Genomic DNA, 13907 nt, shown 5'->3' with positions numbered 1-13907 from the left:
AAAAACTGATGCTAAACCCTATTTAGTTCCTCCACCATTTTTGTTCTCTATTACTACTTCTCTAGCCTCATTTTCCAACAACCCAATGTCCATTCCTCCCTCCCTCCTTTTAGATATCTAAAAGACCTCTTGCAATTTCTTTTATATTACTAGCTAGCTTACTTCCATATTTCATCATCTCCCACTTACTGCATTTTAAAATTAGGCTCTAAAGTCAAAGGCAAATCAATGCAAATAAAACTTGTTCAAGTTGACCTCAAACCATAAAAGAATGCTGCTCATTTCACAGGGGTATAGCAATTACACAAACCCTGGTAGCTTTGTTTCAGCTCTTTGCAGTGTGCACTTTTAATTTTAAAATATTCAAGAAAAACAACACACTATCCTAACCATTTTGTTTTTCTCATCATCCCTATATAAACTATTTCCTCTCAGAGTCCAGAACAAAAGGCATTACCTCATACTAGAATTTGGTCATTCAGGAATAACGTCAAGAAATACCACACTATTTAGACTGGTGGAAATCAAAGACATGCCCTCTATTAAGGCTCAATTAAAATAAAACCAATATTGATAGGTGTGTGTTAGATAAAGGTATGAGCATTACAGACCAATTTGGCTAAGATGGAAAAATAATATAGATCCAACACAACCCAGCTGAAGGGCAGAACAGGTTGGAAGGGGTGCATACACAGTTATTCTGATATAACGTTTGTCATAATAAAAATGCAACAACTTTGTAAGAAACATTCATCATACTGAAACAGGGTCAGTTTGTAAGATGGGCCAATGTGGTTCTCCTGATGTTTGGCAGGATTTTAAATTTTATAAAAAAAATTACAAACCCAGAGAGCTAAATCTTACTTCCCTTCAAAAAAACTACCTATGCTATATGCTTTTATTATAATCTATAACAATATGTATAAAAAAAGATCAAAGTTCTCAAATCCACCAATATCAATTTGGAAATGGTAAATATTTACTTAGCTGGGAAAATGAAATCTTCCAAATGAACAGAAACTTCAGCCTTAAGGAATGACAATGTTAATGGACCATAAAGATTGAAGCTGCTTTATTTACAGCAGAAAGGCCTGCACACTGGCTAACTAAGGATGTTGCACTTAGTGAAATTACAGTTAAAATTTCTGATTATGCCCTAGCCTAGCAAGGACAATAATCGCATCAAACCTCTGTACAACAGTGATCCAGCTACTACTTATAGTTTCACAAGTGGTGTCCTTCTCTGGATTAGACCGAACGTTAAAACCACTGTTCAATCTAGCCTTCTGAATATGTAGCACTTCCAAAACGAAAATATTTGCAGATTGCACATTGCTATTAATAAAACACCCACTCAAATCTGTCTAGCCATCCAGTTCTCCTTGAGCCCCCAGACAAACCAGTTATTAAGATTTATCAGTCTGCATTATTTTAAAAGTGTCTTTTGGATCCATAATGAGTTCCATTACCAGAAAACACACTGCAAAGATTTATTTTAAATGCTCAGCTCGGGAACAAATTTCAGAATACGAAGGGTATCAAAGGAAGAAAGCTTTGACAAATGGTCAAGATCACTATCCTCTATTTCTGCCTTTACCTCCATCTGGAAAACACAAATATATTTTCACATTGATAAGATTTTTAGCTTATGGGCAGGAATGTTAAGTGAATTAATCTTTCAAAAATTTCTCAAACATAATGAGCCAAATTGTCTCCGGTCTAATAAACATTTGTTTAATCAATCAGGAAATATAAATAAATGTTTAATTCACGCAAGTTCTTTCAGTAATCAGTTACAAGAAGCTCATTAAAGAACTATTTGACTGCCCTTTCAAGTACCATATATCAAGTTGCATTCAAGTGGAAATCCTGTCTGAAAAGTGGAATTCCTCAGCAAAAATCAAATTCCAGTAGCAATTCTACCAAATATGGTATTGAAATAAACTTAACACAGCTGTGATAAAATCTTGCACACCCAGACTTCCGGGTCTGCAGTCAGAGTCAAATATATCGTGCAGTCATTTGTAACCATCTGGACAAGTCAAAACACTAATGAGAATTCCATATAAAAATTTTAGCTGAAGTTTTATTTGAGACATGAGATCATCCTGAGTCATCACCTATATCAAGTCTCAACAGATAGCTCAATTTTTCTTGAGAAATTGAGCTTCTTTAGTTTTTAACATGTTGGGTTTGATTTTGTATATACTGGAAGCCAATCCTCATTATTGTTCAGAATATCCAGTCAAATTTAATTATTTAAAAATACCTCATGCTGAACTTTCCAGTTGCTATAATTGTTCAGAGTGTGATTAGCTTCAGTGACCTTAACTGACTGCCTCCTGCAGATGATTTCCTATCAATGTACACATTTTCAGTTTTGATATATCCGATCAATGGATAATGAGGAGGAGAGATCATTAGGATGGGCAAACTTAAAAATCACAACACCAGGTTATAGTCCAACAGGTTTTTGGAAGCGTTGCTCCTTCATCAGGTGGTTGTGGAGTATAAGACTGTAAGACACAGAATTTATAGCAAAAGTTTACAATGTGATGTAACTGAAATTATATATTGAAAAAGACTTGGATTGTTTAAGTCTCTCATCTATTAGAATGACCACGTTGGCTTTAGTTCTTTCATATGTAAATCGCAGAACTTTTTTTGGAAAAGTAACATTCTCAAGTGAACTTTAACAATGAGTGTCTGTCAGCTGAGATAATGTACTGAAAGTGTGAGTTCCTCTGTGCAAAACTGTCTGTACCACAATGTGCAGACTGATTCTAATCTAAAAAAATGAATTTACAGAATCTTACATGGATTCATGCAGTTTTTGAGTGAAGTAAACTTACTAAAGTCTTATTAATTAAGGGGAACTCACACCTTCAATACATCATCTGGACTGACAGACACCAATTATTGAAGTTCACTTGAGAAACGTAACTTGTAAAAAAATGTTTGCGATTTACATATGAAAGAACTGAAACCGAAATGGTCATTCTAACAGATGAGAGACTTAAACAATTCAGGTCTTTTTCATTATATAATTTCAGTTACATCACACTGTAAACTTTTGCTATAAATTACAATCTTTTACTCCACAACCACCTGATGAAGGAGCAGCGCTCTGAAAGTTAGTGCTGCCAATTAAACCTGTTGGACTATAACCTGGTGCTGTGTGATTTTTTTTTAAACTTTGTACATCCCAGTCCAACACTGGCATCTCCAAATCATTAGGATGGGGCTAATGAGGATTTCAAACATAAATCTGTATTTTGCTACACACTCTGAGAACCACTCAATATTTTTAGTGATAAAATCACAACAGCCTCAAGTTTTAATATAATTTCAATTTAGCCAAGGCAATTACTGTTTATTTTATTAAAATTTTAAAAACTGCACATAGATATCAGTGTTCAGGTGAGACATGCTTCACTCTCTGAACAAGACACCAACGGAACTTTAAGCTTCAGCTTTATGAAAGATTAGGAACTCAGTGGCAGGAGCATCTTGGGCAAGGAGAGGTTTGGCAAAGAGTGGTTTAAAGAGGATCAAAAATTATAATTGTCAAATATTCAATTGTCAAAACTGCCACTCAATTAAAAATGTTTTGGCAGAACAGACTGCAAATGAAAACTAGTACCTGATAGCTAGATTGTCAATTACAACATGTATTGAGTATAAAAACGATCCCAAGGCACTTAACAACTTCTAAACTAAATTAGAACATATGAAAGAGAGATGGAAGTTGGCTGAAAAGATGGGCTTTAACAAAGCATTAAGATAAAGCAGGTTGGGGACAGAGTGCTCCCTACAGCAAGTATTAGACAGCTAAAGGTTTATTAATCAAGGGCTGGGAAGACACTAAATATCTGAATCAATAACTTGAAACTTGTGGGAATGGGTCACAAAACCATAAACTACTATACAGCACAGAAGATCATCACTCAGCCCATCATGCTTGAGCTGATTCTTGCACAATCGAGTCAGCTCAACTTTCCCACACTCTTCTCATTCTCCTGCAATGTTTATTACATTTCCTTTCAAAGACAATTAACTCTGTATTCACCATACTATCAGGCAGTGTATTCCAAATTCTAGATATCGATTATATGAAAAGCATTTCCTTATGTCACCTCTGTCCTGTTGTAAATACCTTAAATCGGTCCACCTGGTCATTAACCCTAAAGCAATTTATCTATCTTTTCTAAACTTTCATAATTTGAAGCATGTCTATCGCATCTTCTCTTAGCCTTCACTGTTCTGAGAACAATACAAATCCTTTAAAATTTCCAAATTAACATGTCTTGCCTCATTTTGTATATCAAAATGCATCATCTTTCAATTATCTGGACTGAACTACATTTGCCATGTTTCAACTCATTGTACCGCCCAAGTCCTCTTGAAGTCTATTCTGTGCTCCTCACTATTCACTTAAATTCTGTGCACATTTTGAAATTCTGATCATGAATTTTACTTTTTTTTAATATATGCCTGCAATTATTACAAAGGCTGAAGATGCAGAGATGGGAAGTGTTTGAATATGAGGATTTTTATCTGTGTTGGGTTAAACAGCAAACCAAAAGATGAGTGAAAACGAGTGATACTCGGTGCAGACCAGAGTTTTATACCAATTAGAATCCTGAGGGTGGACAAGGGGACCATGACAAGACCTTTAGAACGATTAATAGAATCAGTGAAGTAGTACAGCTGGATGTCATAAGTATATTTGGAGGCTTACTCCAAGCTGTGGATACTGTTACAGAGGGCCAGCAGTTAGATAAACTATGATCAGAGACTGATTTGTAAAATATTATATAGAAAAGTGATGTGAGGCCTGCTCTGTGGTCCTGGCCTTTTCCTCCATTGTAATTTTTCTTTCTTTATTAGAAGAAGCAAGCTGATATGGCTGTTAAAAAGGCACATAAGGATCTTTGATTTTATAAACACAGACAGTTCAAAAGCAAACAGATTACATTGAACCTTTATAGTTCACTGCTTAGGCCTTCGCTGGAGTAGTATGTTCAAAAATCTGGGCACCTTACTTTATGAAGGCTTAGTAGAGTGCGCAGAAAAGCACTAAATTGACATCGTGGATCAGAGATTTCAGATATGCAAATAGATAACAGAAATTGATTTAGCTCTCCAAGTTAAAACAGCGGACCCACCCATGATATCACAGTCAATACCATTTTCTGCACTATCTCCCTAACCTACTCTACCTCCCCTCAGTAGGGTACTCAGAACTGGACACCGGATTTTATCTGCATCCTAATCAATGATTTAAATAGGTTTGTAAAACCTAGGATGTTTTTTTTTAAATAAAAAAAGATACTGTTTTAATTTGCCTATTCAGTTGAAAGATGTTGATGTCTGCAAAGTCTATATTTATTCTTTTTAAAGTTCTATCATTTAGAGTCAATTTCTCCCAGTTACCCTGTCATTTGGCAGTTATTTTCCAATTCCAAAACGATGGATGTCTTTCCTTTCTGGACTCCTTCCTCATTCAGTTCCAGAATACTCTCCTCCCTTTCCCAGATCCCTGCAGGCTGACGGTCAGTGGTCCCTCCTATATCAGGTGTGTAGGGAGTTGGATGACACCTGGCCCTGAATCTATTGTCAAGGTAGGAAAATCTTCAACATGCAAGAGATGGTAAGGATTTGGGTTTCGAGGTAAAGTTGGATATGGGGAATTAAGTTACAGACCAATGGAAAAGCCATGTCAAACTGAACAAGTTGTACAAAGAAAATAAAATGTATGTACCTATTGGGTATAAAAAGCATGGAAACTTCTTGCCATGCCATCTGCCATATTACTTCAGGATATTTCATAGAATTCTCTCCCCAAGGGCATTAGGGGTCTAAACCATAGCACATGGACTGCAGCAGTTCAAGATGGCAGCTCACCACCATCTTCTCAAAGGCAATTAGGGACAGACAATAAATGCCGACCAGCCATCAACACCCATGTCCCGAGTGACTTTCTTTTTTAAAAAAAGCTTCATTATTTTAATTAAAGGAAGGACTAAAAGATGGTTAAGCATACTATTTGTCATGGCTTCTTGGCTAAACTACTACTTATCATTATCGATCTATATTGTGGCAACTTTTCTGCTCACCTGTAAAGTACTTACATCACTCATCAGCCCTTTAAACACAACTAGCTCTGACTTCAATTTTTCCACCTTCTCATTGAGTTCCTTCTGAATAGCCTCAGCTTCCTGAGAATCCTGAAATTACAAAAACATTGAATTCTCAAAACTCTCAGCTTTCAGAAAATGCCACAAAACCCAAACCCACCTGAACACATTATTTTGCTCCATTTAACACCCACCATCCAAAAAAAAATCAATCCAAAGCACGTAAACATCATAAATAAACTTATGCCCTGGAATATCTTGTGAAAAATAAAATGTTCCTAGCTTACCACCTGCAATGCAGCCACAATTTCCTGTAGATGCTGCCTAAGAGTGAATTCTTGTTCCCACCTACAGAGAGAAGATAAATAAATATCATTACAACAAGAATCACATCATGACAAATATTGAATCAATAGCTTTTAAGACACAGTAACAGCTGTACATCAAATAATGACTTGTGCCAAAATTAATAAGTCAAAAAAAACTGAAACTTCTTTGAATTAGTGGATATACCTTATTCAAACCATTTACAGCTACCAACATGAGAAGCAGGCCAGATAAAACATGTTGTCATCTATCTTAAATCTTCCTTAAGAGCAACAAGAAAATAATTTGGGTAACAAATTGCCAAAAGAAAAATCAACATTGTCAGGTCTATTTTGTAACATTCACTTATGAGGACAAATCTCAAAATTAAAGTTTCCCTGAAGTCAAATTCAGAACTTAGAAAAATCTAGCAGAATTCCTCATCACCCAAGAATCATTTAAGCAATTCAATAATAAATGATTTGGTATCTACCAATGTAAATCATCAAATATGTATTGCTTCCCTGGTGGCAAGGTAGAAATTGTTAGAGTTGGCACAGAACAGGGTTTTTTTTGCAGGAGAGCAGAAAGCATGGTTGCAACAGAACTACTGATGCAAGGAAATAGATCTGTAATGTTAAGAGATTAAGGAGGACTATCTCTCTGGACATTAATGTAATATTAAAGGATTAAACTGTACTGTCTTTGGGTGAGGACGAAAGCCATGGAAGAATGTGGATGACTATCCATTGTAATTCACATTTCATTTAGGGGTAGTCTTAAGTGGCATGTGATTGTGGGGGAGCGGCCAGAGTACTGTATCTGTAAGCATTGCAACTGACCTGTATAAAGGGGATGTGCTTTCTTTGTTCAGAGCTGAAAAATGTGTTGCTGGAAAAGCGCAGCAGGTCAGGCAGCATCCAAGTAGCAGGAGAATCGACGTTTCAGACAGAAGCCCTTCTTCAGGCTTATGTCCAAGACGTCGATTCTCCTGCTCCTTGGATGCTGCCTGACCTGCTACGTTTTTCCAGCAATACATTTTTCAGCTCTGATCTCCAGCATCTGCAGTCCTCACTTTTTGTTCAGAGTCTCACTTTGACCCAATTTGGAGATGCCGGTGTTGGACTGGGGTGTACTAAATTAAAAATCACACACCAGGTTATAGTCCAACAGGTTTATTTGGAAGCACTAGCTTTTGGAGTTCTGCTTCTTCATCAGGTGGTTGTGGAGCAGTGCTCAGAAAGCTAATGCTTCCAAATAAACAAGTTGGACTATAACCTGGGGTTGTTTGAGTTTTCACTTAGACCCGACTTCACATGCCTGTGAAGAGGGTCAAAGGGGGGTCACCTAGCTTCTACTGTACTGTGCTTAGTAAATTTGATTGCTTATTCACAGAAATTGGTGTGTTATAGTTGCATCAAGTGTGTAAGAACCTCAGGAGTAAAAGAACTTAACAGATCCTACAGAGTTTCAGGATTAGGTAGAACATTTAATAATAGCTCCTCAAAAACTGTAATCTCTGGATTACTGAGTAATATGAGACTATAGGAAAAAGAAAAGTAAAGTTGAGAAATAAATGGCCAATCAATGTTGCAGAAGGGAGGGCTTCAGATTCCTGGGACAGCTGGACAAGTTCTGAGCAGGAGTGGTGCAACTGAACAAAGCTAAATTGGTGTATAGTTGAAGCAATGAAGGAAATGGACAAATTGTTCAGCTCAATTGCTGAATGGTCTCCTTTCACATCTCAAGAACTGTCAGTCAGTTCCATAAAACTGAATAAACATGCAATTTTCATTTTGCAGCAAAGAGCAACTATCGTTTGATTAAAAGATCAAAATGGTATGTTTTCTTCACTCCATTGCCAGATGCTCAGAGACCAAAATAACTATAAGCGACAATTTTCATGTAATAGTCCTTTGGCCCTTCTCGACTGTCTGAACAACGTCCAACAAGATTACCCTGATGAATTTCCAAATGCAGTACTCCCTGAAGCTTATTTGCTAGTGGAAACCTGCACAAGTCTTGAATCCAATCACAGGGTGTCATCATTTGGTAATTACAATTTCACATTCATGCTGGGGCCCCACTTGTGGCGCAGAGGTAGTACCCTTGGACCGAGAGGCCCGGATTCAGGTCTCAAGGGCTCCAAAAGGTGTATAATGATACTTCTGAACAGATTGATCAGAAAATACTTTTGTGGTTCCATGGCTTTAACAAGACTCTCATTTTTGCACAGAAATGAATGGGGCTAGAAAAAAATACATTTGAAAGTTTATTTACCAGAAATATTTTGTATTAATGTACCTTTTGCTCATGCAGTATTTAGTTTAGAAGAGTAACTCATCGCCCTTGACAATATGGGCAACAGAAAACACTTCAGTCTTCATCTCCAAATCCTCCAAAATTCTTGAATAGGTTTATTTAATTATGCCTGTCCTTCTTTCAGATGAGGAAATCCCCAAATTGCCTACCCATTTCTCAAAGATCTGTTCTGAAACTAATCTATTGCATTCCTTTTGCCCTCTTAAAAACTTAATGTCCTCTTCACTAGGAGAACTAAACTCTACTTTAGGTGTGGTCACAATAAGATCACAATTTCAGAACTATTTCCATTGCCTTAAGCTATTCTGCTGCCTGTGAGTCGCAACCTTTAATTTGCTAGGCCAACTGTAAATAAGTCAGGAGTTGTAGCAATGTTTTCATGGAAACCCCTCCCTAAAATATTCCCTCTGTAGTTACACCCAAGTCATGTCTTTTTCTGATAGAAAAAAAGAATGTGGTACATTCAAAGCCAATTAAGGATGGGCAATAAATGTTAGCTTAGCCAGTGATGCTCACATTCCAAAAATGAATCAAATAACTTATCAATCTAGTTTTCCTGGGTCTGCATAACTTTTGTTAGTATTGCCAAAAAAGAAGTTTGCAGACCCCTCCCTGTCACAATTCTGTTTTGTTTAATGGTCGAAAACCTTTCTGAATTCAGATATCATATTCGAACAAATTGTGATTTTGACAACTAACTTAGCCCATGTAATCATATTTATGATCTGTAATATTTCTTATACCACTACAAGTCAGCATAAAGTCTTGTCTGACTACTACCAACATCCTTTGATTCAAAACCATGGAACAGAGGAGATTAAGAATTAGAATCGGAGAAACATTTGCATCAAACTTTTACACACTAGAAGGAAGAAATGTAATCTTATCTCATCAATGCATTCAGATGATTTCCAACATACTTAATCTGCTAAATTTGGTTAAGTATTACAAAAGTACCTAACAGTAACCTAACAATTTTTATCAACACCACTGCAGTGAAAACTTTTACACCAATTGATTTAGAGTCAGAATCATGCAGCATAAAAACAGACCCTTTGGTCCAACTCGCCCATACAGACCAGACATTTCAACCTGACCCAGTCCCATTTGCCACCATTTGGCCCATATCCCACAAACACTTCCTATTCATAAACACATCCAGGTGTCTTTTTAAACTTTGTAATTGCACCCGTCTCTACTACTTCCTCTGACAGCTTGTTCCATACACACACCACCCTCTGCATGAAGTTACCCTAAGGTCCTTTTTATATGTTTCCCCTCTCATCTTAAATCTATGGCTTCTGGTCTGGATTTCTGAAAATTTAGATCCAAAACAAGAGCTCAGCAGGTCTGGTGGCATCTGTAGACAGAAATCAAAATGGGCGGCACGGTGGCACAGTGGTTAGCACTGCTGCCTCACAGCGCCAGAGACCCGGGTTCAATTCCCGCCTCAGGCGACTGACTGTGTGGAGTTTGCACGTTCTCCCCGTGTCTGCGTGGGTTTCCTCCGGGTGCTCCGGTTTCCTCCCACACTCCAAAGATGTGCAGGTCAGGTGAATTGGCCATGCTAAATTGCCCGTAGTGTTAGGTAAGGGGTAGACATAGATGTAGGGGTATGGGTGGGTTACGCTTCGGCGGGGCGGTGTGGACTTGTTGGGCCGAAGGGCCTGTTTCCACACTGTAAGTAATCTAATCTAATCTAATCTAATCTAATCTAATCTAATCTTTCATTGTACTAAACATTTTGGGTCCAGTGACCCTTTCTAAGAACAGTTCTGAGGAAGGGTAACTGGACCCGAAATGTTAACTTTGATTTCTCTGCACAGGTGCTGCCAGACCTACTGAGCTTTTCCAGTAATTTCAGTTTTTGTTTCCGATTTCCAGCATCCAAAGTTCCCTTCTGTTTCAATTTAGATCCAAATTGCTTTTCTCAACAGCAGTGTGCCTAGGTCATAAATTGAGAGACCATTTTTACTTAATAATTGATATGGTTGGCAAATTTGAGAGAAGCAATTACTAATGTCGTCTGAAATAGAAAGGCTGCTCTGAACCAAGTCTTAAAAGATCAAACCATTTGCAGGTTTCCATTGTACAATACCATGACACTAACCAAAGGTATAATATTTGGCTAACCGGATCATTGGAGATCTCTAAAGGAAGGTAACTTCTGTTCTTTTGCACAATGTCACAGATAAGGTTCCCATGCTCAGGGTTGCAAGCCATAGTCAATAGCAGAACTATAGCTCCAAGGGACAATGGCTGCTTACAAATAGAAGACCTTTCAAGTACTGTATTTGCATTTCCTTTAAGCATATAAGGAAAGCAACAGAAAACCACATCATGAGGTCTCTTCCTAGCCCACTGAAGCTAAAAATAAGAGGCTTTTGCAATCAGCTGAAGAGTAAAATCTAGGACTCTAATGTGGATAAGTAAAAAGCCTGACCCTAGGCCGATCACCACTATATAAAGCACTACTGCTCTCTCAAGCGCAAAATAAACAAAACAATAAAATTAAAAGACTTATTCGTCTCAGATATTCTCCATAGGGTTGTGGAGAAAACCACTACTGTCAAATCAAACCTTTGGTACAAAATACACTTTTATTTTCTCATTCTCACAACCTCAATGATAGACATTCACATGTGCACACTCTTGCACACAGCTAATTAAGCCAGCTCCAGCAAAATCTCACCCAACATAAGAAAAATCCTGGTAACTATCAAAGTAGTTCCCTCTTGTCCATTTTAGAGAAAATCCTTACACTCATTCTTCCTTGGCTGAGAAAACTGTCCTAGAGACCAGTGTGTAAGTCAGTTACAAAAACCCGAAAACAAAGGATTCAAAACTGTGCCATACTCCAATAAATCAATCCGTCATCATCCACTACTTCCAGTCACTGAGTCAAATCTGCAAACACACTGCTGCAATCTCAATTCCATGGACTTTTTAATAAACATCCTGAATGTATTTTGTTGAATGCCTTCTAAGCAAATTCATACAGCATCCACTTCACTGTCTTGATTGACCTACCCAGGTACCTCAAATAACTCAGAGTTACTCAGATAGGATCTGCCTTTAATAAAGGCACAGTGAGTCTCAAGTAACCCACAAATTTGCCAAAAGAAAGTTTATTTTATCACTGAGAAATGGTTTGCCATATCGTCCCCATCATTGATGTCTCTCTAACAAGCCTGCAGATAAGCTTAATCTTGCTCTCCTTTCTTGAAAAAACAGGATAACTTGACTTTCCAATACTGTGATACTAACTGTATTCCCAATGAAGATAAATACAGGTTGTCTTGCTATAACGCAACAGCTGTGCTCTCTGCAATGTCGCACTATAGAAAGTCACACTATGGAAAACAGCTGTAGAAAACTGCACTATAGAAGATCGCTAATGGAAAAATCACTGCACCCATTCAGTGGAAAGTTTGCGTTATACAAACAACATCCACAATTCATCAATCGCATTAATGCCAATTCGCGCTGATGAAATGTGCGTGATAGTAAAATGACATGTAGCGGTAATTTGAATATTATGTGAATATTATTTGTATTTTTGTTTCTTTCAGCAATCTGGGAAGTATTCCATCTGGACCAGATGACTTACCAAGCAAGCACCATTTTATCACAAGGTATTCTGGAATTTTTGGGGAAAAAAATAGCTTGCTTGTAAATTTTACGTCACGAGTGGCTGCAATTTAACTTATATCCTCCTCCATTTTTAAAATTGGGATTAAAAGCAACACTAAGCAAGATTGGGCACCTGGGAGGTGGAGCTTCCTGCTTATTTGGGCGATAGCACACAAGAAATTAAGAATTAAATACCCAGTGATTAAAAAATGTAAACTTTGGAAAGTGGTAGACTCATTTATGCTACATGCTCTGTTGATTCCTATTCATGAATACATTTCAAACTGTCATGGGATAAGAGACATTAAGAGTGATGCACCAAAAAAAAATCTAGAAATTACAATTGCTCGAAACAGGTCCAAAATGATACCCAGAATGTCAGGACAAGGGAAAATAAAATGTTTTAAATGTTTCATGTTTAAAAAAAACTCTGAAAATTGCCAAAGATCTGCACTTTGCTTTTTTCTTATTGTATTTTTACCGCAGTGTATGAGTCATGTTAAAAACTGGAAGATTTCCAAGATTGCACAGCCTTCAAGATATGTGCTTAATGTGCACGAATGGTTTGAAACTTCAACTATCGTAAAAAAAAAATTGGGGTGTGAATTTGGGAACATTGTACCCAAAATATGTAATGAAAGGAAATTCCAGCCCTTGATTTCAAGCTATACTTGAGAGAGTGGGGTTTTCATTGCAATACAAGTAAACCTGGGCTTTGGCAGTTGAGAGAGAATAATCTGGCGTTTCACTTACTTAGAGTGGAGTTTGAGTGGGATAGACATTGTTATGGTTTGACAATCTTGTAGAAGCAAATGATGAGCTTAGAAAACTATGGAGGGGTTCCCTAAAGTTTAGCAGGATGTGAAATGCTGTCAAATCACTAACCTTCATCTTCACTCATTTTCCCCAAACATTTAAATTATAGATCTTAAAAAACAAAAAAAAATTAACATTTATTGCGCATTGCATTTCATATGCCTCCTCTTCAACCAACTTACTAAAATTCCAAAGCAACTTTTGACCTTAAATCAATTTACTACATATAAATATGGTCTATAAATTTGCACACACCAATCTCTCACAGTTTAAATCAAAACCAACATATCAAAATTAATGTTGAAACAGAATCTGATAGGATACTGCAACATTTCCAATCACTGAGAAATTGTCACTAATTCCAACTGTTTTCTTCTGCCTGAAAATTTCATAAGATTCAACTTGCAACCTACAAACTGCTGACTGCATAAATCTTCTCCAATAATTCTCTACATAACACCTAGTGGAAAGTCTTCGAAGAGACTCCATGCACATCACAAAAAAATGTTTTTCTCCATCCATCATGTGTGTTACCTCCTTAAAAGGATTTGAATCAGGGTGGTCAAGTACATTTTTCCTTTCTGAAATCTACACTGTTACGAAGTTATTTTCCCTTCCTATACTTTCGATAGTTGAAAATTACAAAATGTTTCCAAACACAGATAGAAAACTAACTGGTCTGCGGTTACC

The 13907-nt window shown here is 37.1% G+C and overlaps 1 protein-coding gene across 5 annotated transcripts in view; it reads right to left on the bottom strand.

Annotated features, from left to right (window-relative positions):
* Nucleotides 1-13907, bottom strand: part of iffo2b (intermediate filament family orphan 2b) — a 40904-nt gene that overhangs the window by 13909 nt on the left and 13088 nt on the right. For 2 of the 5 annotated variants that reach the window (XM_072586465.1, XM_072586468.1), the window contains exons 2-3: nucleotides 6428-6488; nucleotides 6135-6230 (exon numbers count right to left, since the gene is read on the bottom strand). In XM_072586465.1, the coding sequence (XP_072442566.1) occupies nucleotides 6135-6230; nucleotides 6428-6488 (157 nt within the window). Of the gene's footprint in view, nucleotides 1-6119; nucleotides 6231-6427; nucleotides 6489-13907 lie in introns of all 5 variants that reach the window. The other 3 variants (XM_072586466.1, XM_072586467.1, XM_072586464.1) reach the window with 2 other exon arrangements.

The sequence above is a fragment of the Chiloscyllium punctatum genome, chromosome 16, assembly GCF_047496795.1.
Source record: "Chiloscyllium punctatum isolate Juve2018m chromosome 16, sChiPun1.3, whole genome shotgun sequence".
Taxonomy (NCBI): Eukaryota; Metazoa; Chordata; class Chondrichthyes; order Orectolobiformes; family Hemiscylliidae; genus Chiloscyllium; species Chiloscyllium punctatum.
This window is presented reverse-complemented; position numbering and strand designations above follow the sequence as displayed.